Below are 21,016 nucleotides of genomic sequence, written 5' to 3'. Positions count from 1 at the left end.
ACCTGAAGGCTTCCCTCCCGTTCTTCTTCCTCCCCTCCTTCACTGACTGTGTCTTTCTTCCATGAGCACTCACTAGATGTCAGATCCTGTGCCTTGACAATACAGAGATGACCAACCACGGTGCCGGCCTCAGGAGGTCAAGGGGAAGGACAGCCACAGGCAGGTCATTTCTGCACAACCCGGGTGCACGGCAAATGGGGTGCTGTGGGGACAGAAGGACAGAAGGATTGACACGGCTTGAGGATTAAGGGAAGCCTTGTGGAGCTGGGTTGTGCAGGATGTACAAGAGTGATGAATGAGGGGTAGGGATGCAGAAAGACAAGGAGCACCGGGGGAAAGCGTGTGCAAAGGCAGAGGACGGAGACGAGGAGGGTGAGTTCAAGAAACACGGAGACGACCGGCAACCCTGCAGTGCTAGAAACCAGGAGAGGAATGGGCAAGATGTGAATTTCATGCTGGGGACATGGGCAGGCTGAAGTTATCAGAGCGCCTTGTGTGACCTCGACTTGTGTACTGGGAACAGTAAAGACGTGGATGAATTTGAAAAAGCCAGGGTTGTGGTTTATAGTGCTCACTTTGGCTGCCGGGGTTGTGGGGTTGGCGGGCGGAGAGTGGGCCAGAGAGCACACAGCCCTAGTTGGCAGGGGAGAGTGAGGACACCTGGACTGGAGTGGAGCTGAAGGAGGGAGAAAGGTGGGAGTGTTAGTAAAGTTGAATCAGTAGGTGCCGAAGAGTGAGAAGTGAGAGAGGGGGCCCCAGGGGTGAAGCCAGGTTCCAGGCTGATTGTTCAGATGAACAAGGCTGGAGAGGCTCCAAGGACCCCACTTGGTGGGTCCTCTCAAGCCACTGGACACCTGCCCAAACACCCTCCCAGAACCTGCCTGCATTTTTACATGGAAAATGGGCCCATGCCAGGAACTCTGCACCACCGCCTCAGGTCCTGGCCCTCTGAGCAAAGGTGACTCCCCACACGGTCCCCTGCAGGAGGAGGGGGAGCCATCGGCATGCAGAGACACCATCACATTGAAGTCATCATATCTTTTATTAATATATTATGCTACAAAAATATTTTTGGCAAAATAACATTAATAGCATCTTTCTTTGTCTTCTATTATATTCTTAAAGAACTCTTCAGGATAATTCACAGAGGTGAGAGGAAGAGGTGATTAAAAGCACAACATCAGGAATACCTTTCCAATACATTAAGATCTGAAGCTGTGTCACACAGTGAGAGTCGGGCCGGGGCCGGGATGTCCTGCAATCTCTTTGAGGCCCAGGAATGGCACAGGGGCTCTGGCTTCCCTTGCTCTGGGCTAGAACATCCCTTGACCAAGAGTCAGCCCCTGCCACCCCAGCCACTGGGGGTCCAAGATGGCTGAGAGCCCCCCCAGAAACTTCTCAGACTGAGAGTCTTATTCAAAGTCCACTTTCCCGCAGTGGGACTTGGGATGGAGGGGCCCTTCAAGGCGCGCTACTCTGTCACCGTCCTTGCCTGCCACATACTCCTGATCCCATGGCAGTCCTCAGGTGCTGGGAGGAAAGCCAAGCCCTGGGCTGGGGAGGGGGGATGCCTCACCTTTGTGGAGCCCCAAGATTGCACGTGGCATTCCCCAAGCAGGAAACAAAGTCTCCATTTGACAGATAAGGAGGTGGAGGCTCAGAGAGGGGCAGGGACTTGCCCAAGGTCACTCAGCAAAGTGAAGGAGTATCTAGGCTATCTCTGGTAAGGAAAAGCCTACACTTGGAGAAAGAGCAGGGAGAGCTGAGAGGCTTCCCCAGTGGCTCATCGGTAGAGTCTGCCAGTGATGCAGGAAACGCAGGGGACATGGGTTCGATCTCTGGGTCAGGAAGATCCCCTGGAGGAGGAAATGGCAACCCACTCCAGTATTCCTGCTTGGAAAATTTCATGGACAGAGGAAGCTGGTGGGCCACAGTCCAAAAGGTTGCAGAGGGTTGGACACGACTGAGCACACACACGCGAGGGAGAGCTCAGGGTGTGCTCATGCTCCTGGAAAGGGCCAGGCGAGGCTCAGTCGGTTCTCAGGCCCCCCCTCTGTCTCCCCCCAGTGTTGGGGGGGGGCGGTGCAGGGAGGGAAGGAGTTCTGGGCTGGGAGCAGGGGCCTGGGTTCCGGTTCAGCCTTGCCCCACAGCCCAGAAGTCCCCCTGCCCCAGGGCAGCAGGCAAGCGTGCCAATTCGCATCGGGCCCAGCTGGGCTGTTGAAGAATGGGGGTGGAGGGTGGGGAGAGTGAGGCTGGACTGATTTCTGAAACTTACTGGTTTAGAGAGCCAGCCTGGGTGATTTTTTTGGCTGCTTAGATGAATTTTTGGAAAAATAACAATGTTCAAAGAAACTGAGTATTAAAGAGCCAGGAGGGACCCTACCCCACTGCCTTGCCAAGACGTCAACTCTCCTACCACATCTCCAGCCAGTGGGCCTGCTGCCCCTGCTCACACACCGCTCCTGACAGGAAACTCACCACTTCTAGGGACACCTGCCATCTTACGACAGCTTTGGCTTTGCGGAGACCCTTCCACCAGCAGAAGTAAGGTCTGCCTCTCTCCTTTCTTTCCTTCACTCCTTTCTTACTCTGTCCTTCTCTACACAACTCTTGGGCGCCATTTTTGTGTCCAGTGAGGATACAGAGATGAATTCACAAGACCGTGGCCACTGAGGAGCTCACAGCATGATAGGCGAGCAGAGACACAGTCAGTGCAGAGGGTTTCCTGGAGGACGTGCCATCTGAGTTGATCCTCAAAGGGTGAGCAGTTAGGGGTAAAAGAAAGGCATTTCCAGGCCTGAGAAACAGCATGTGTGAAACAGCTTGTCTGTCCTGGGAAGGACAAATATGCTTCAGCCTGGCTACGCTTCATAGACTCCAGATCTTTGGCTCTCAGAGCTGGTGGGGCCTTTGGTGGCCCTTGGCAGCTTCCTGCAGCTTGACTCCTACACCTTCCTGGTCCCTGCCTTCACAGGACTGCTGGTGCTCAGAACAGCCTGGAGGGAGATCAGGAGACAGGGCCATGCTGACCTGATCTAGAAAGCTCCTTGGTCATTCAGTCAGCTGTTCTGGGGGACAGGACCCAGGGCCACCAGGAACATGCTGGCTCTCAGTCCTTGATCTCTTCAGCCTGCCTCAAGGTCAAAGGTAATAGTCCTAAGCCAGGGGCTTAGGATCTTAACAATGCTCTTAGAGCAACAGGGGCATTTTGTGAGGAGAGGCACATATCATATACTGGAAAAAAATCTCAGCAGTGGTGGGCGGATTATTCCAAAGGACGTGAGTGACTGCGGACGGAATGATGGTTCCCTGGCCCAGGAAGAGAGAATTCAAACGCCCCAGCTGTGCAGATTTCTGTCCATATGCCTCTGGTCTTTGGGGGTATAAGTCAGCAAGTTCTCTACTGCTTGGGGAGACTTGAGGGATGTAAGTTTCAAATCCTGGCCAGTGGGTGGTTCCTCAGAGACCAGTGGATGTGGGCTGCAGATGTCTAACTCACACTGGCTCTGGCTGTCCCGTCAGCACCTGTCTACCTGATCAGGCGGCCCATCCGTCTGCTGCCCATGTGGCTTTCTTTAAACACTTGAGTACTTGGTGGAGGGAGAGCTTGGGATCTCCCAACCTGCTCAGAGGAGGGATCTGGGGGACCTGCCTGTGGCCAGGGGCCTGGACAGAATGAGCTGTAAAGTTCCTTCTAAGAACCTGGGATTGGGCTGCTTGTTGCCTCTTGATGATGAACTCCTGTAGGCCAAGAAAGGCAGCTAGATTTGGCCCCAGCACAGAGCCTGGCACTGTGTATGTTTGATAATCACACACTGCATTAATTTACCTCTTTGGCCCCATGCCTGGCATAGATCTGGGCATGCGGTCAGGTGCTTGGACTGTTTACCAAATGCTTCATCTTTAATTAACCTCGGGCTCCATCTCAGTACATCTCATGCCACACTCTGCCCTGAACAGAGGGAAATCTGGCCTCTGTGTTTCTAATTCCTTTACACTTATCTCATCCAAATAGCACTCCACGCCATCTATTTGATGTCCAACAGGCCTTCTGAGCCTGCTTTAAAAGTCAGCTAAGCCCCTTCCGGCTCAGGAATAGGAAGTCACATTTCTGCCGAGGATAAACGGACTCCAGCCTTGGCTGGGGTCAAGTTCAGTTTACAGTGTGGTACCCACGGGGTTGGCTGGACCCTGTGAAGCAGGACTCAGGGCTCCTGCCAGGTCTCAAGTTCAAACATATTCATCTGGGTCAGAACTGAAGAGAATTCAGCTGCCTGCCAAGATGCCCCGGGACTTCTGACCATCCAATGGGTTGCCAAGAATCCTACTGTTTCAGAAGGGAGGCAGCTGCCAAGCTGGGCACAAAGGCACTGATGCTAATCAGACGCTACCAGGCCTGCTAGGGAAGCCCATGGTGTGGCATCACTGAGGAGCACTGAGCTAGCTGGGGGTCAGCAGACCCACCCGGTTGTGCAGCCTTGGGAAAGTACCTCGCCTCTCTGGGCCTTAACTTCTCATTGTTCTTTTCTGTCAAATGAGGGGCCCTTTCTGCTCTTGCGTTCCAGGACTCTGTAACTAACGAGCTGCCAACCCTGTGAGGGCTCAGGGCTGGGACGCAGCCAACCTGGGCCCTCTGTCTTGGCCCTCACCTTGGGGACAGAGGAGCCGGTGAGTTTCTCTGAATCTCGGTGACCTACCTGCCCCCGTTTGGCTCTCTGTCTCTTCAGGCCCATCACAACTACCCTCCAGCCTCTCTGATTTGGCAGGAAAGCCTCTCATTGGCTCCAGGATAAGACAAGTTGGGGCATGGGACACGTGGCAGAGCCTGCTGCCAGAGCCCTTTGGCTGGAGGGACGAACGGGATGACTGTAGCCAAGCGGTCTCTTTGGCTGCAGTAAGAAGCGTGTGCTGGCCCATTTGGGTGAGATCTGCCTCCCTTGGAACTTTCCTCTGCAAAGAGAACCCGACAGACTATGGTCCAAGAGACCGCGTTACTTTTGAATCACACTGATCTAGGGCCAGGTGCTGGCTGGGTGACATTGAACAAGTCCCTTTATCTCGTACAGGGGCTCAGTTTCCTCATCTGTGAAATGGGGACAAGCACATCTCACAGAACTGGCGTGAAGATCCGTGATAAAGTGAGTGTGCAAAATGCCTGCCACACTGCAGACTTTGAACTAATGGCAGCTCTCATTACGAGTATCATTACCATGGAATTTCTAGAGGCCCTGTCTCTAAAACTGCCCTTCTATGCCCACTCCTACCCTTTGGCTCAGCTCACTGCATTTGGTCATGACTTCAACAGCCTCTCCTGTAAGCCGAGATGGATTAACGATACCAGCCAGAATAGAGGGGTCTAGACTCACACCCCGGATCTCCCACTTGCTTTGTGACCTTGGGCAGCCACCTTCTTCTCTTTGGTGAGTTTAACCATCTGTCACTTGGGGCTGGGGGGACCACCTCCCTCAGCACCAACAGCCCTTGCCCCACCCCAGTGCTTTGGTCGGAACACTTACCAAGAGTTCTGGAGGGCCAGTTCACAGACACTCAGGGTTTTCAAAATAGCAGCATTCTCTTTCCTAAAGTACCTTCCCAGCCCCAGGATGCATCCAGGGGAAGGAAGGACCGTCAGCGTTCACATCTCTGGCTCCCAAGTCCAGTTTCACAAAAGCTAAGCCTGTCTGCCTGCCTCTCCCTCTGAGGACCCCATGGCAGGAGAAGCCAAACCTGCACGCTGGAGGACTCCACTGATCCAGGAGCAAGCCAGTTCAAAGCCACGGTACCTGCAAGGTCGCAGTTGTCCTGGCAACCTGGGTTCACCTCCTGGGTTGGCGATGGGGCTAGTTATTAATATCGGCCACATAAAAATAGTTTTATCAGTAGAATAAATACATTTTTCTTTTTTAATATGGACACATATTTTACAAAAGAGCCCCATAGCACTATGGGAAATTAAGATCCTTCTACAAAAAAGAAGATGTAAGTCAGGTACAATAAAGCTCTAGTGTTTTAACGGATCCCGTCTGGACTGCCCAAGAGGTGTCGAGCACCCCTGGAGGGTGGCAGGGGCAGTGGGTGCGGATGCAGACCTTCCCGTTGGTTTCTCTGGCTTCTCTCTCTGCACCGGGCAGGCATGCGGCCGAGGTCAGGAGGGTCTGAGGGCGTGTAGCAGGAAGGAGGCTACTATGCTGGCAGCAATGGCGGGGAGCAGGCCCAGGGCGGCCGGGGAGCGGCCGGGCGCTGAGCTGCTGGCGGATCTTGGCTCTTCCTGCTGCTGGAGTGGGTCGGAGAGCTGGAAGGGGGGCTTGGCGGTCCCGGAGCTGTGCGTGGTCTGCAAGGGCTGTGGGGGTGGTGAGGCTGTGCTGCTGGAGGGAGAGAGATACATGGAATGTGGAAAGGCCGCTCAGGATCCTTGTCCTGGGCTGTGATCTTAGGGTTCAGATCCAACTTTTTGTTGAATCTGGTTTTTCTTCCCTCATAAAATGGAGAAGGAAACAGAGGGCTCAGACACGGAAAGTGAGCAGCCCAGAGTCACACAGTCAGCCTCAAGTGTGACCGCTCAAGAGAACTGAGTCCTGGGCAGAAAGCAGTGAAGTGTTTTGGGGGAGACCCATCTGGGGTCACACTGCAGCAGGCCGCCCTCACACCTAGGTACGCAGGGGCCCCCGGCTTCCTGCTGCCCTCCCCTCCCCAGTCTGAAGTAAATAGAAAACAAAATACACAAACAGCCGCACCATCTCACCTTCATTATCACGGCCACTGTTAACTGAGCACCTACTGGGACTCTGCACTTTACTACCAGCAGTATCTCTGGTCCTCAAAACAAATGTTCATTGGGTCTCAGCAGCCCCCTTCCACCAGATGAGAAAACTGAGGCTCCACAAGGCCAGATTGGAGAGGGAGTGGGGTGGCACCTCTAGGGGCAGAAGCCCTGGTGACCTCACTCTGCACAATCACAGCGAGTGTTGGTGAAGGTGATCCCTCATGAACTGATCAAAATAGAAGCCAGTTTGGGAGGTCACGGGTGAGGTTCTTGGCTCAAGAGAGCCCATGGGAAAGAGACATGGAAGGACAGAGACAAGAGAGTGAGACAGAGAAATAAAAAGAGGTGAAGTACAGAAGGAATTGGCGGGCCAAGGCCAGCACTTGGTGGCATTGGGAAGTGGAGGCGAGGGCGGGGGGCCAGGACCAGGTTACCGGCTCAGGTCCTGGGGAGATAGGAAATGATGAACAAAGAGGGGGGCAGAGGGCAAGGCAGGGACTGGGGAAGACACAGGACAAGGATGGAGGCATAACAAAGAGAGACCAAGGGGGAGAGGCTCCGGATGAAGGGAAGGACAGGACCCCACAGCTGATGGACCTACCCCTGCCCTGTGCAGCCCCAGGCAGCGGAAGGCAGGTGGAGACGCAGGTGGAGGATCTGACAAGCCCCATCACCCCCAGAAAGTCAAGGCTGGGAGGGAAAGGTCAGGGACACGCAGAGAGGCCCCAGTCCAGCATGGAGCCAGGATGGCCTCGCAGAAGAGGTGACACTGTGAAGGCAGAGAGGCCAGCCTGCTTATGGCTGAGGGCATCTCCAGGGGTGAGAAGAGCACTTACAAACTAAGGGCCCTGCAGTTGTGCCAGCATGCTGCTCTTGTTGTTCAGTCACCCAGTCGTGTCCGACTCTTTACCACCCCGTGGACTGCAGCACACCAGGCCTCCCTGCCCCTCACCATCTCCCAAAGTTTGCCCAAGTTCATGTCCATTGCATCAGTGATGCCATCCAGCCATCTCATCCTCTGACGCCCTCTTTTCCTCCTGCCCTCAATCTTTCCCAGCATCAGTAGGACACTGCTAATCCTCAAGACAGCACTATGAAGCAGGCAAGACTATTATCCCATTTCACTTGTTAAGAAACAGAGTCAAAAAGAGGATAAGCATTCATAACTCGCTCCAGGACACACAGCAGGGACGGGATCTGAACTGGGCACCCGGTGGGTGCTCACCAGCAGCTGACAGCTCGGCAGGGAGCCTGCCCCTCTCTGGCTGTCTGCAGAACAGGAAGCCTCCTCCCTGCAGAACACTGCCAGCTCTCCAGTGCTTACCCCCTCTCTCTGATGGGCTGCTCACGCCCCAGGTCAGCCAGGAGTCCCTGTGCCATCTTGGCTGTGTTCTCACGTGCTGGGCATGAGACCCCAACCACCGGCCACATCACTGTGGTGAGCCCTGTAACCATCACTGCTGCAGCCCAGCCTCATCTCTGTCCCAGCCGGACCCTCTCACCCACCCTGGCTTAGCCCCGGTGGGGGGTGGGGGTGGGCAGAGGAGCCCAGGGGTTACAAGCACGTCCTTGCCTGTGCATGGACCGGGACCTCTGATCAGTGTCTGCGTGTACTCGGCAGAGAAGGGGCTTGTCACTCTCTGCCCTGACCCTCCGTCTCTGCCCTACTCCCAGTCATGCTGTGGCCGCAGGAACCCACCAAATCTTTGCATGAGGTTCTTCTCACCCTGGACTCTACAGTTGTGACCTGTGTGTTCCTCTATCTTTAGAAATTCCCAGAGAACTAATCAGGAGAGGAGGGTGCAAATGCTTGTTACTCACCATGGATGGCAGGAAGGTGTTTCTGGGCAGAGACTGTATGGGTGGCACAAGAAAGGGGGGGCAGAAAGCTCTGAATGCTCCTTATGACCCCCCCCCCCGCCCCCCGCCAAGTCTGGCCTGTCCTGCCTCCCACACCGTGCCAGCCTTCCGAGCACCTGAGACCTCTCAGAGATTTGGTGTGGGCTGACCTCACCTTCCCAGGCTCTCTCAGGAACACTACCCCCCCCAGTCACATCTAATGTCACTGCCATTTTCTGACTTACCTCTGTAGGCCTGATTCAATGTCCCCTCACCTGGAGATCTCTTTGACATGTCCTCCAAGCCCCAAGACCCCTGGAAGAGTTGAAGCTCCTGTGAAGCCTTTCATATTTCTCACTATCCACACTGCCATTGGGACCTATTTCTGCACATGAGGCTTGAGGGGGTTTTTTACAGGAGGCATTATGTACAAAACAATGCCTGGTGCACTGTGACTGGCATTGGCTGTTTTTAGTATGATTATTACGTTTGTGCCTTCATCTCTTTCACTAATAGCGTCCTCCATGTATGGAGCACTTCCTGGATGCTGGCAGACCCTGTGCTCAATGCTATACACATGTCATCTCATTATTCCCACTTCCAAGATGGGGAAACTGAGCCTGAAGACGTGCAATGGGCTGTCTGCCTCCCCAGCCTCAGGTGGACTGAGGTGCCATCCCTAACTGCGGAGATGGAGAGCCCGGGAGTGAAGCGTGGTGCTTCCTGTCGAGACCTCACACACCTGCGGGTGGAGGCCTGCCAGGGTCAGAGAGGACGCCCACTGTGGTCTCAGCCCTGGGAGGGGATCTTGCCCATACCCAGCAGGGCCACTACCACAGCCCCTTCCCTCCCTTTCTTTTCTAGGGGAAAGTCCCTCCCAGCTGCTGCCCTCTTTTCAGCTCAAGCAGCCAGAAGGGTGGCCTCAAAAGGGAGGCTGGGCTGCCACCTGGGATGCCCAGAATAGGAACCAAGGCTGGCTGCAGCCAGCCCCCCTGGAAGAAGGAAGCCAAGTAGAGATCTTGAAAACTATGTCTCACAGCGTGCCCAAAGGCATTTGCTTTCACACTTTGAAAACCAAAGATGCAAGCTCCCCCTTGGAGCCTGAGTAGGGGTTTTATATGTTTGGAAGGAGTCCCAGGGAAATGGAATGAGGTTGCTGGGGTGGGGTGGGGGTCGCGGTGGACAGAAATCCTCTCCAGATGCCCCCACTTCTTGGGCCCCCTCTGCTCACAAAGCCCAGGCCCCAGTCCAGATCCCAGCCCTGCCCCAGGCCCATGCTGGGGAAAATCGTCTCATGGCAAAGCGGCCTCGAAGCCAAACCAAACACCCCAAGTGTTCCCAGGCTCTGCAGACGGCTGGCTCCAAGGGCTGGGTGTGCTCGGAGCTGACAGGGACCCTGGTGTGGGCAAGGGCCCTCCACCTGGTTGAGGGCAAGAGCCTGAGGTCCCTGTTCCCTGCATGACTTTGGGCAAGTCCTGCCCTCGAGGCTTCAGTTTCCCTGTGTACAATGAAGGAGCAGAAACAGACCCTTGGCTCTAAAGTGTTTTTGAGCAGCAGAAGCCAGAAGTGGGATCACAGGCAGAAACTGAAGGTATAATGCACAGGAACGCAGGGCTGGTGGCTGAGATGTGGCAGCTGGCTTCCCCGAGGCCCCACTGCGGGGCTTCCTGGAGTAGGGCCCCCATCCCGGCACTAGAGGGTCCCTAAGAACCACCCAGGACTGGGTCTGGGGAGTCTTGGGGCTGTGGCTTTCTTGCAGTACAAGCCTGTGGGCTCCGCAGAGGGCTCCAAGTAGACCAAATGGAGATGGAGCTGGAGGCATGAGGGCCTGGCTGATGGGTGGCTCTGCTGGCTTGGCATGGCCCTCGCGATGTGGTCAGGCTGGAACCATCTGGGCAGACCAGGCAGATGCAGGCAGAGATCTAAAGTGACTGGTATGCCCACAGCTCCCTGTCCTGATATCTAAGGTCCACACCAGCCTCTAGGCCGTTGGCCACATGGTCTTCTCTGTCAGGACTGCCTTCACTTCCTCTCAGCTTCCCTGGGTCACTTCGCCCCTCAGGGACCCCCACCTTCCTCCCTTCACTGGCTGGATTCCCCGCCGGGCACAGGCAGACGGCCGTGGTTCCAGGGCTCTTTCAGCTGCACCGTAGCTGGGAGCTGCCCCTGCCCGGCCATGGTCCAAGGCTCTTCCTGCTCTAGTCCCCACCAGCGCTGGACGTGGGCTGGACACCCTGCATGTGGCCATCAGGTTCTTGTTTAACTGCGTGCTGCTCACCCAGGGGCTCATTTAAGCCTGAGGTGTGCTGACGGCCCAGGAGCCGTTTCCCGCTGGGGGATGGGGCGAGTGGCACCCTAGACCCGACTCTGAGAGTCAGCCACCAACAGGGGGACAGCTGTTCCTGAGTGTCACCAGCGGCCTGGTGCCAGCTCACCACGTTACAAGCACCATCTTTCTACTCTAAGCCTCAGAGCAAGGACAAGGAGGGGCTGGGGATGCTGCCCAAATTCATCTGTGCGCCCATCCACTGAGCGATCTTATTCTCTGATCAGATGGGGTCCTGGCGTCATGAAGACACGCTGAGCACCCTGTCTAGTCCCGGGAGACAGCCTGGTTGTGCTGTGAGAAAGCTGAGCTGGAGAACCTCAGGGCAGGTCGGGAGGCCAGCAGGAATTGTGCAGAGCCTTCCCAGGGGCCCAGGGCGAGAAGACACGGTTCTCTCCTCCTCTGCAGGGCCTTGGGCCATCTGCTCAAACCTTGGGGGAAAACCGAGGCCCAGGAGGCTAACGACCCCCTGCTTTTGTGTGTCCAGCACCCCCACGCCTGTGTGGTGGCACCCACACGGTTCTGTGTCCACCACATAGAGCGCCCACCTCTGTGCTTGGCTTCCGGCCATGCCCAGAGCTCGGGAAATGCTCTCTCTCCTGCACCTGCTCCCTCATGCCTGTCCCAGAGCCCTGCTCCCCCATTTATCCAACTTGCACCCCACACCCCCCCCCAACGTCTGAGCACAAACACACACCCCAGCGGCCCAGCAGTGGACTGGGGAACAGCAGAGCTGGTGTGACCTACAGAGGACAGCCAAGGCACTAACTGTGCAAAAGGAGAGACTGAGGACTGTCCCAGATCTGACCGACCGGGGCAGTGGCCTGCACAGAGCCTGCGTGGGAATCGACTCCGCTCTGACCTGCCCCCCTGCTGGTCATGCCACTGCCCTGCTGCCCCGCCATCCGGCTGTCAGACGCAGGGGGTTCCCTGACGGCGCTCCACCATGGCTGCTCAACCATCTGCGGATGTATGCCCCACCCCTTCCTCGGGTCCCCATAAATCATCCTGCCACGGGCTGCCGCTTCTCTAAACTTCCTTCGGCGTGTTTACATCTGGGGTAATGAGGGGTGAGGGGAGGCCAGCCTGCTCCAGGTGGCGTCCTGTCGGGCTCTTCGGCCCCCTCCCCACTCTCTCGCTGCTTCTCTGACTCATGCATGCAGTCAACAAACGATTTGCGAGGCCTCTGGTGACTCGAAGTCCAACCCAGCCCTGGTCCCCAGGGCCTCCCAGCCCAGACGCAAGTGAGGAACTGCTGTCTGTGTGAGAGCATGCCAGGACAGGGGCACCCATGAGGTACCCACGGTCGGTGCGGGTGGGGTGAGGAGGGGGCTGTGGGAGCCGGGGGCAGGGGGAAGCACCGGGAACAAGATGTGGGGAGGAAGGGGAAGAGGAGGGGGTCGCTTGCCAGGCGAGGGCAGCAGGGGTGTCTGCACAGTGCTGGACGATTGTGACTCTCAGCATCTGACAGACCTGGCTGCAGCTTCTGACTCCCTACCTGACTTGAATCCTGAATATTCATTGGAAGGACTGAAGCTGAAGCTCCAATACTTTGGCCACTTGATGCGAAGAGTCGACTTCATTAGAAAAGACCCTGATGCTGGGAAAGATTGAAGGCAGGAGGAGAAGGGGACGACAGAGGACCAGATGGTTCGATGGCATCACCGACTCAATGGACATGAGTGAGCAAGCTCCGGGAGACGGAGAAGGACAGGGAAGCCCGGCGTGCTGCAGTCCATGGGGTTGCAAAGAGTTGGACATGATTGAGCGACTTAACAACAACAACCACCACCTGATTTGACACACGGTCTTGGGCAAGTTACTTGACCTCACTGAGTCTCAGTTTCCTCTTTAGTCAAGCAAAGCTGACTTCCGGGAGTCTTGACAGGACTGGGGGTCGTGATGGATGTAAGCGGCTGGAGCTCCTGGAGCTCAGCAAATGTCCACTCGTGCCCATCCCCCCTCAGAGGGAGAAGCAAGGACAAAGGTGGGGGTGGGCCATGCACAGTCCGCTGGGGGGCAGCACACAGCTCAGCCAGGACGGGGCCGAGGGGTCCCATAGGAGGAGGGCAAAAGCTCTGCATCCAAGTGTACCCGGTGAGGGGTGGGGCGGCGAGGGAAAGCACTGAGAATCTCAGACTGAGGAGGGCGCTGTGCTGGGGCGTGACTGGGGGCCGGAGACCTGGGAGGACCCCGCTTCAGGATCATGGGTGGAAGATGAGGTCAGGGAGAGGAATGGAGAGCAGAGGATGGAGCCAGTGGGGTTGACAACTGTTTTGTGCTCAGTCGTGTCTGACTGTGCGACCCCATGGACTGTAGCCCGCCAGGCTCCTCTATCCGTGGAATTCTCCAGGCAAGACTGGAGTGGGTATGCCCTCCTCCAGGGGAATCTTCCCAACCCAGGGATCGAACCTGGGTCTCCTGCATTGCAGGCAGAGGGGGAAGCCAATTGAGAAAACCCTGAATGGAATGAACGCTCCAAGGAAAACAGTATTGTCAGAAGGGCTGCAATGGACTCCAGTCCCCTCCAGAGAGCTCTCCTCTGCTCCCTCTTGGAGAACGGGAAACTTGGGAACTCTATGAGGATGAGTGGGGTGAGGCCTGGGAGTGATGGAAGCAGGGCCCTTGCACTAGGTTCTTGGGGACCTCAGAGCTGGCTTCCCCGTGACGCAGAGAAACTTGCAACAAACAGGCTGCCGGTTGGTAGAACTCTCCTTCTCTAATCCGACCAGATGGAAGAAAGTTATCCAACCACAGCTTATCTATTGGGACTGAGAAGGGATCCCTCTAGTCAAAGAAAAAGCTGTTTTCTTCTCCTGAAACCAGGCTCTGTATTCCAGAGAGACATTTTGTGAAAAGGAAACCGTTTGGAGTCATTTGCTGAAATTTACCTTTCAGACGTGGTTAGGAGCTGGGGGTCTGTGGCTGGAGTTGACAGCCCAGCCTCCCTGCCATCACGCCAAGGGCCAGACCCACTGCTGGCCGCGTCTGGTCACCTGGCAGGTTGATCGGGGCCCCGGGTGAATGGCCTGATTGGGGGGTTTCATGGGCTGCCAGCCTCTCCCTGGTGGCCTGCGAGCCCTCCCCAGGGCTGAGGAGCGGCTCTTGGTAACGCTGTGTCCTTGTTCCTGCTTTGAAGGAGGCAAACCACGCTGGGAACAGGAGCCAAATATGTCGAGGCCAATATAGCTACAGCAGTGACCCCGCCTTGGGCAGGGTGGGCCTGTGGGACCCCTGAAGAAGCATGTTTCCCAGTAACCCAAGGCAGGCGCTCTGAAGCCAGTGGAGGCGCAAATGAGCAATGGGCTCGACTCTCACTGGCTGGAAGGCTCTTTGAGACATTGCACAGGCTGCACACTAAGGCTGTGGACTGGATTATGTCAGCTTTTTGTCTGTGACTCAGAGACCTGGCTGAGGGAGGATCTTGAAGGGAATTCCTGCGCGACCCTGGACAAGTCCCCACCCCAGGCCTTGGTTCACCATAGGCAAACTCAGGGTTGGATCCACATTTCCCAAAGTTGCTCACAAGACTCTAGCGCACATTCAACAAGCAGCTTTCCCAGTCCCGATGCAGCATGTCCCCATATATCAGGTCCACGATGGGGCCTGGGATATCATTTAACAAGAACCCATGGAGATTCTATCTAGGGATGCTGAGGAAAACCCCAGATAATGATCTTTAGGGTCCAGGTGGAGACTCTGAGTCTCCAAGGGCCAAGTGCTGGGCACCAGTGCTGGGCTACCGCAGTGGGCAGGACTCTCCCCGGCGGTCACTCCCTGGCACATCCTGCCTGCTCTGGTGACACTGTTCACCAGATGTGGAGATTTCTGCCTCAAAGTGGAATCTAGGGAGACCACTCAGTACTGAGCCTGCTGGTGGAGGTTGGAAGGCAGCGTCTTGGTTACAGCAGGAGCTGTGAGGACAGACAGGCCAAGGGAGTGGTGCAGGGAGACACGGGCAGAGGACAGAGAAGAATCAGTACAGTAGGCCAATTGCAGCACCCACCAATCCTGAAAGTTATCACAAAGCCCTCAGCCCCTCCTGAGAAGGAGCCCACAGCCATCACCTGCCATCTCTCTGACCCACTGCAGAGGTGTTGGCTGCTCAGACCATCCAGGTCTAGAGAGCTCACAGCCTTCTGATGTAACCAGCTGGTTCCATTTTCTCCTACTTTCTCCTTCTGGCCCATGGGACAAATGGGGTCTGCTGTGCACCCCAGGTGCCTCCAGGAAAGCTGAGGGCAAAGCAGAGTTTTGTCCACTACACCTGAAGGGAGCTTCTATTTGCTCACCTTTAACTGTAGGAAACTGAAAAGTCAGGTGTGAGCATGCTCCACAAACCCTGTAGGATGAACAGGGGACAAGACTGTTGCGATCGAGCACCCACCTGCCCCGCTTCCTTAGAGCCGGACTTGTGGATAACGGAGCATGTCTGACCCTGGGTGGGTCTGAGACAGGCTGGTGGGAGAGAGGCCCAGCTCCCGGCAGACCTGCCCTCCCAGCTCACCTGTCCTCAATGCGCACCCAGAGGTCATTGAACTGCCGCGGGCGCTGGTGTTTATTCTGCCTCTTGTGCCACTTCTTCTGCCGCCCAAACTCCTCCAGCTGGCTGAGGCTGTCGGGGAGCAGAAGGTGTGGGGACAGTGCTGGGTCCTCCTCCTCTGGCGGGGCGGTGGGGGGCGCCGAGGGGGCCGCGGGCACGGCAGCAGCTGGGGTCACTGGCGCAGGGCTTGCTGAGGTCCCCTCGGGTGGAGGTGCGGGGCTCCTGGCGACAGGGCTGGAAAGGGGCAATGGCAGGTGAGGCATGCGCATTGGAGCATGTCATTCATGTGTGACAGGGCACGCAATTCAGTGGGCGGGTTGTCATGGCAGGAGAAGGTGCCAGGGTGCCCCGCTGAGAGTCACCCGGGAAAACCATTGCCTGGTGTTAAGAGAGAGAGCTTTGATTCCTTCTCTCATTTATTGACTCTGTGTGAAAGTGAAAGTCGCTCAGTCGTGTCCGGCTCTTTGCAACCCCACGGACTATACAGTCCATGGAATTCTCCAGGCCAGAGTCCTGGAGTGGGTAGCCCTTTCCTTCTCCAGGGGATCTTCCCAACCCAGGGATCAAACCCAGGCCTCCGGCACTGCAGGCAGATTCTTTACCAGTTGAGCCACAAGGGAAGCCCAATATTGATTCAATAAATATTTATTAAGCATCTGTCCTGCACCAGGAACTTTCCAGGCAGTGAGTGTCAGTAGTGACCAAGATAGGCAAAGGTCCTGCCTTCTTAGCGCTAATATTTCAAAGCAGGAGACAGAGAGGAAGACGTGCATGAGATGTCAGATGGTGATAATTGCTGAGGAGAAAAATAAAGCAGAGTCAGGAGGGACAGCATGGGCCATGGGGAGGGGGCTGGCAGGGGAGGACAATTTGGTCCCTGTTGGTGACATTTGAGCCCAGACTAGTAGGAGTGAGCCCTGAGTGGGCATCTGGTTCCATATCTGATCTTGGTCAAGGTTTTGTTCATTCAACAAGCTCTGGCTGAGGGGCTTAAGGTGAGTTACCTAACTGTAATGTGCTGCACCTCAGTCTCCTGCTCTGGAAAATGGGGATATTACAGCCAGTGCCTCATAGCCACATCACAATGATTTTGTGAGTTAACAAAGGCAAAGCACTCAGAAATGGTGCCTGGCAAATAGCAGCTGAAACATTCTAGTAATTAACATCCTTAAAAATGAAATATTAACATTGTTGCTGTGTCAACATGTGTCTAACATGCATCTAACACGTCTAACACGTGTCTCCTGAGCACCTTTTCAGGGGAGGCAGGACAGCTTAGAGCAGGTTAGAGCTCAAGCTGTCCTGAGCTCTTAACGTGGGTTCACTCCCCGGCTCTGCACTTTCCATGCTGTGTGGCTAAGGGCAGGGACACAGCGTCCAAGCAGCTGCAGGCTATAAGCGGGAGTTAGTACTACTCACTTCATAGGGTTGTCACGAGGATGAGAGAGATGAGGTCTTAACACAGTGCCTGGCACAGATCCGGCCTCTCTTTAGTGTCTCCCACAAGGGAATGGAGCTGGCCGCAGCAGGCGCCAACGGGCAGTGAAGCATGTAAGTGGAATCCATATTCCATACAGTGGTGCACAGACACCCTTCAGCCTGGAAACACCCTCCACTCCTCTCCCTTTTATTCTTGCACACGGAATTCCTGCTGGGGACATCTGACTGTGGGGAATGTTGGGCATGGTCCCAAGAATTGTAAAGGCGAGGTGGCGCCCAAGGGAGTCTGTCCCCCGACTCCATTCCCGCATGCATGAAAGGGGTGAGGGATTTCTCCCTCCTTGAAGGACAGAAGGCCATCAGCTCAGCCTGTCCTCCCCCAGCCCCCACGGCAACCCCAGATTCCCAGGGTCCAGGAGATGCCGCAGCTGCTGGGGAGATAATTCAAAACAGGCAGACAAAAAGATGGATCCAGGAAGCACCTGTGGTCGATGATGGCTTTTATTGTTGGGGCCTCCTCGGCATCCCCACCCCCTCACCCCACCCGCAGGATTTCAGCAGAGACTCAGGCTGAGGACGGGTCAGGGTCCATGGGGGCATCCCCCCACTACTGCCTGGGCTCTGAGATGAATAGGAGCCGAGGCAGCATTGCTTAGCTGCCCGCACCCCTTGCCCTGTTGGGAAAGACACAATGAGCTTTAAGGCGAAGGTCCTTAGGGCCTGTGGGGAGGGGGAGCTTGAGGAAGGCCTTGTCCCTGAGGCTACCTTGGGTCCCTTACCCTTCAAGCACACGCCTACCCTTGGCCCAGTACAGACTGATTTGTGCTGGGCTCAAATAGTCAGGAAGCAATCTGGTCAGGCTGACTCAGAAGATAGAAGAGGGAGGAGTCCAAGGTTTGTAAGTTCCTCCAGAAGTGCCATGGAGACAGGAGGGCATCGGCCTGGAGCTGGGAGACCAGATGTTCCAGGCTCCAGGCCCATCTTTGCAGAGTGAAGAGCAAGGCCACAGTCATTTCCGAGTACCTCCCACTCCTGAGCCCCACCCACCCCAAGACCTTGAGGGAGTAAGGGTTGTGGTGAAGACCTCAGGAAGGCCCTAGAGCCAGACTCCCATTGAAAGGAGCTCTGTGTCCTTCTGAAGGTGGCTTCACCTCTCTGGGCCTCAGGTGCCTCAATTTTAAGGTGGGGATACTCATCGTTCCTGCCTCATGGGTTTGTCATTAGGATTTGATAAGCTAAAAGCACTTAGAACTCAGTACACAGTGAGTAGTCAATAAACATTAGCCATGATTATTCAGGGCTTCCCAGGTGGCACTAGTGGTAAAGAACCTAACTGCCAATGCAGGAGATGTAAGAGATGTGGGTTCGATCCTTAGGTTGGGAAGATCCCCTGGAGGAGGGCATGGCAACCCACTCCAGTATTCTTGCCTGGAGAATCCCATGGACAGAGGAGCCTGGCAGGCTACAGTCCATGGGGTCGCAGAGAGTCAGACACAACTGAAGCAACTTAGGAGGCATGCACACATGACTATTCAAGCTTCTTTTGGACTCTGGGTGCATCACAGACAAGGGCCTAAATCGCTCTGGCCATTGCTGTGAGGAAGGCTCCTGCTCAGGTTGGTCTGGTTTGGGATTCTGTCATTGTCTTCCAGGGCCGCCCAGCATGCGCTGACACCTCTCTGTGCCCAGCCTGGTGCTGGCACTGTGGACCACAGGTAAACCCAGCTGGCCTCTTCCCGTAGTCAGCTTCCAGCTTAGAGGGAGACAGGAAACCCCCACAGGAAGAGAGGATGGCCTCTGTCTGGCTCTTTGGGCTGAGTGAGTATACCCTGGCAGGAAAGTCAGGGGTGAGAGACCAGGCCAAGAAACAGCAACAAGCAGGTGTAGTCAGAGGAGGTGGTGAAGACAAGGTTTGGGTGGGGTTGAGACTCAGGGAAGAGGCCTGGCCACTGCGTGTTGTCACTATGGCCCCATCTCGATTCAAGGCCAGGGCATCCACCAGGTCTTCTAGGCAGCAGCCCAGAAGTCCTACAGAGTTCCTGTACCCCACCCATCACCAGTCTCTAAATCTTGAAAGAAAGAAAGAAAAGAAAGTGAAGTCGCTCAGTCGTGTCCGACGCTTTGCCACCCCATGGATTGTAGCCTACCAGGCTCCTCCGTCCATGGGATTTTCCAGACAAGAATACTGGAGTGGGTTGCCATTTCCTTCTCCAGGAGATCTTCCCGACCCAGGGATTGAACCCGGGTCTCCCGCATTGTAGGCAGATGCTTTACCGTCTGAGTCACCTAAATCTTGAACATTTCTCAAAACTTGGTGCTCCGCCCATTCCCACCTCCACTCTTCCCCGCTGTCCTGACCTCCTTCCAGGATTACACACTAGCCTCCTTCCCGGTCTCCCCACCTCCAGCCTAGCCCCCACTCTTGGGTGCCTGGTGAAGGCCAGTCCCTAGGAGGCCCCCGAGGCTTCGTCATGACTCTGCCCTGCAGGCCTAAGCAGAAAGGCAGGGTAAAAAACCCTCCATGCAGTATGTGGTCAGGCATGGCCTGTGGACCAGCATCAGTGGGCCAGCCAGCCCCCCGCCCCCGGAGGCCCCGGCTGCTTACCTATGGATGGTCTGCCCCGCGGGCGTGTGCTCCACCTCCAGCCCTGCCTGCCGAAGGACATCGATGACTGTGTTGTTCCCCAGAAAGTGACCTGGAACACAAGAGATGAAGTGGGCTCAGCCACATACCAGGTCACTGGTGATTGGAGAGAGCCTCAGGCCGACAACCTAGGCCAAAGTCAAGGGCCAGACTCCCTGAAAGGCAGTGTGATGTAGCTGGAAGATGGGCCAGTGCCACCCTGCCTGGATCCAAACCCCGGCTCTGTCGCTCATCAATTGTACCTCCCTGTGCCTCAGTTTTCCCATCTGTAAAGTGGTAACGATCATACTAGCAGCCTCGAGGGTTGTTGTAAGGACTCCAGGAACCCTGGCTGGCATGCAGTAAAGGCTCATCGTGTTTCCTGTTGCATCATTGTCCTCCATACCACTGAGCTGACCCCCACCGTGGACTGTCCAGGCAGGGACAGCTTCCAGGAGTCACATAAGGATCAGTTCTGAGAAAACCTCCTCCAATAGGCCTCAAGGTCCAACAGGTTTATGGTTCATCTTTGTCAGTTCCACCAGCAACTCAAGTCTCCCTCCCTAGCAGGGAAACGGAGGCAGGGTTCGGCGTGTACATGTCTGTCTCCTCAGTAGACTGGCAGGGACCTCGTGGCCACTGCCCCACACATGCTTACTACATGTTGTCTGGATCTAAGACTTTGAAGATTCGTTTGTTCACCATCTACCCAGTATTTATGGACCACACACTATGACCCAGGCCCTGAGGTGGTCCCTGAAGACTCACTGAAGTGTAAGATTCTGGGGAAGGAGAAAGTAGTAGGATTCTGTGTGTTGGGAGACAGGCTTCCCAGGTGGCACTAGTGGTAAGTAACCCACCTGCCAATGCAGGAGACAGGAGAGACACGGGTTCAACCCCTGGGTCAGAAAGATTCCCTTGAGGAGGGCATGGCAACCCACTCCAGTATTCTCACCTGGAGAATTCCAAGGACAGAGGAGCCCGGAGGGCTATGGTCCATAAGGTCTCAAAGAGTCAGACATGACTGAGGCGACTTAGCACTCACTCATGTGTGTTGGAAGGGGAGGGGGCTGGTCTCCATCTCACCCTCCACCCACTGACCATTCATCCAACAGACTTTTATGTCACACTTGCTGTGACCAGCCCCGGGGCAGACACTGAGAACACAGAAGTGAATCATTTGACCCACTGCCCCAGATGAGACCAGGTTTGGCCCTCGGGCGGGATGCAGGTTTGAGATCTGGGAATACAGCGGAGGCTCTCCCAGGTTCCAGTTAGGGAGACTCCTCGAGAGGGCAGTCCCTGCTGGGAGTTGGCTCCCAGGCCGGCCCCTCCTCCATGCTGGACCTCAATCTCCTCACTGTTCAACGTAGGCAGAGTGGTGGGCCCTGCACCCTCCCGGCCTGAGTCCTGCCTGCAGCCCCACACCCGTGGGCACTTCGCTTCTCTCCTGCTCACCATTCACCCCAGAACCTGAGGGGA

At 55.9% G+C, this 21,016-nt stretch overlaps 1 protein-coding gene across 3 annotated transcripts in view; it reads right to left on the bottom strand.

Moving 5' to 3' along the window:
- Positions 1 to 1,023: 1,023 nt before the first annotated feature.
- TRABD2B (TraB domain containing 2B) overlaps positions 1,024 to 21,016 on the bottom strand; it is a 219,153-nt gene continuing 199,160 nt past the window's right edge. The window contains exons 5-7 of one of the 3 annotated variants that reach the window (XM_043461398.1): positions 19,517 to 19,607; positions 15,436 to 15,705; positions 1,024 to 6,365 (exon numbers count right to left, since the gene is read on the bottom strand). In XM_043461398.1, the coding sequence (XP_043317333.1) occupies positions 6,146 to 6,365; positions 15,436 to 15,705; positions 19,517 to 19,607 (581 nt within the window). In that variant the 3' untranslated portion in view covers positions 1,024 to 6,145. The remainder of the gene's footprint in view (positions 6,366 to 15,435; positions 15,706 to 19,516; positions 19,608 to 21,016) is intronic. The other 2 variants (XM_043461399.1, XM_043461400.1) reach the window with 2 other exon arrangements.

The sequence above is a fragment of the Cervus canadensis genome, chromosome 2 (genome assembly GCF_019320065.1).
Source record: "Cervus canadensis isolate Bull #8, Minnesota chromosome 2, ASM1932006v1, whole genome shotgun sequence".
In the NCBI taxonomy this organism is placed as follows: Eukaryota; Metazoa; Chordata; class Mammalia; order Artiodactyla; family Cervidae; genus Cervus; species Cervus canadensis.
The sequence above is the reverse complement of the archived record's forward strand: the minus strand, read 5'-3'. Positions and strand labels throughout refer to the sequence as shown.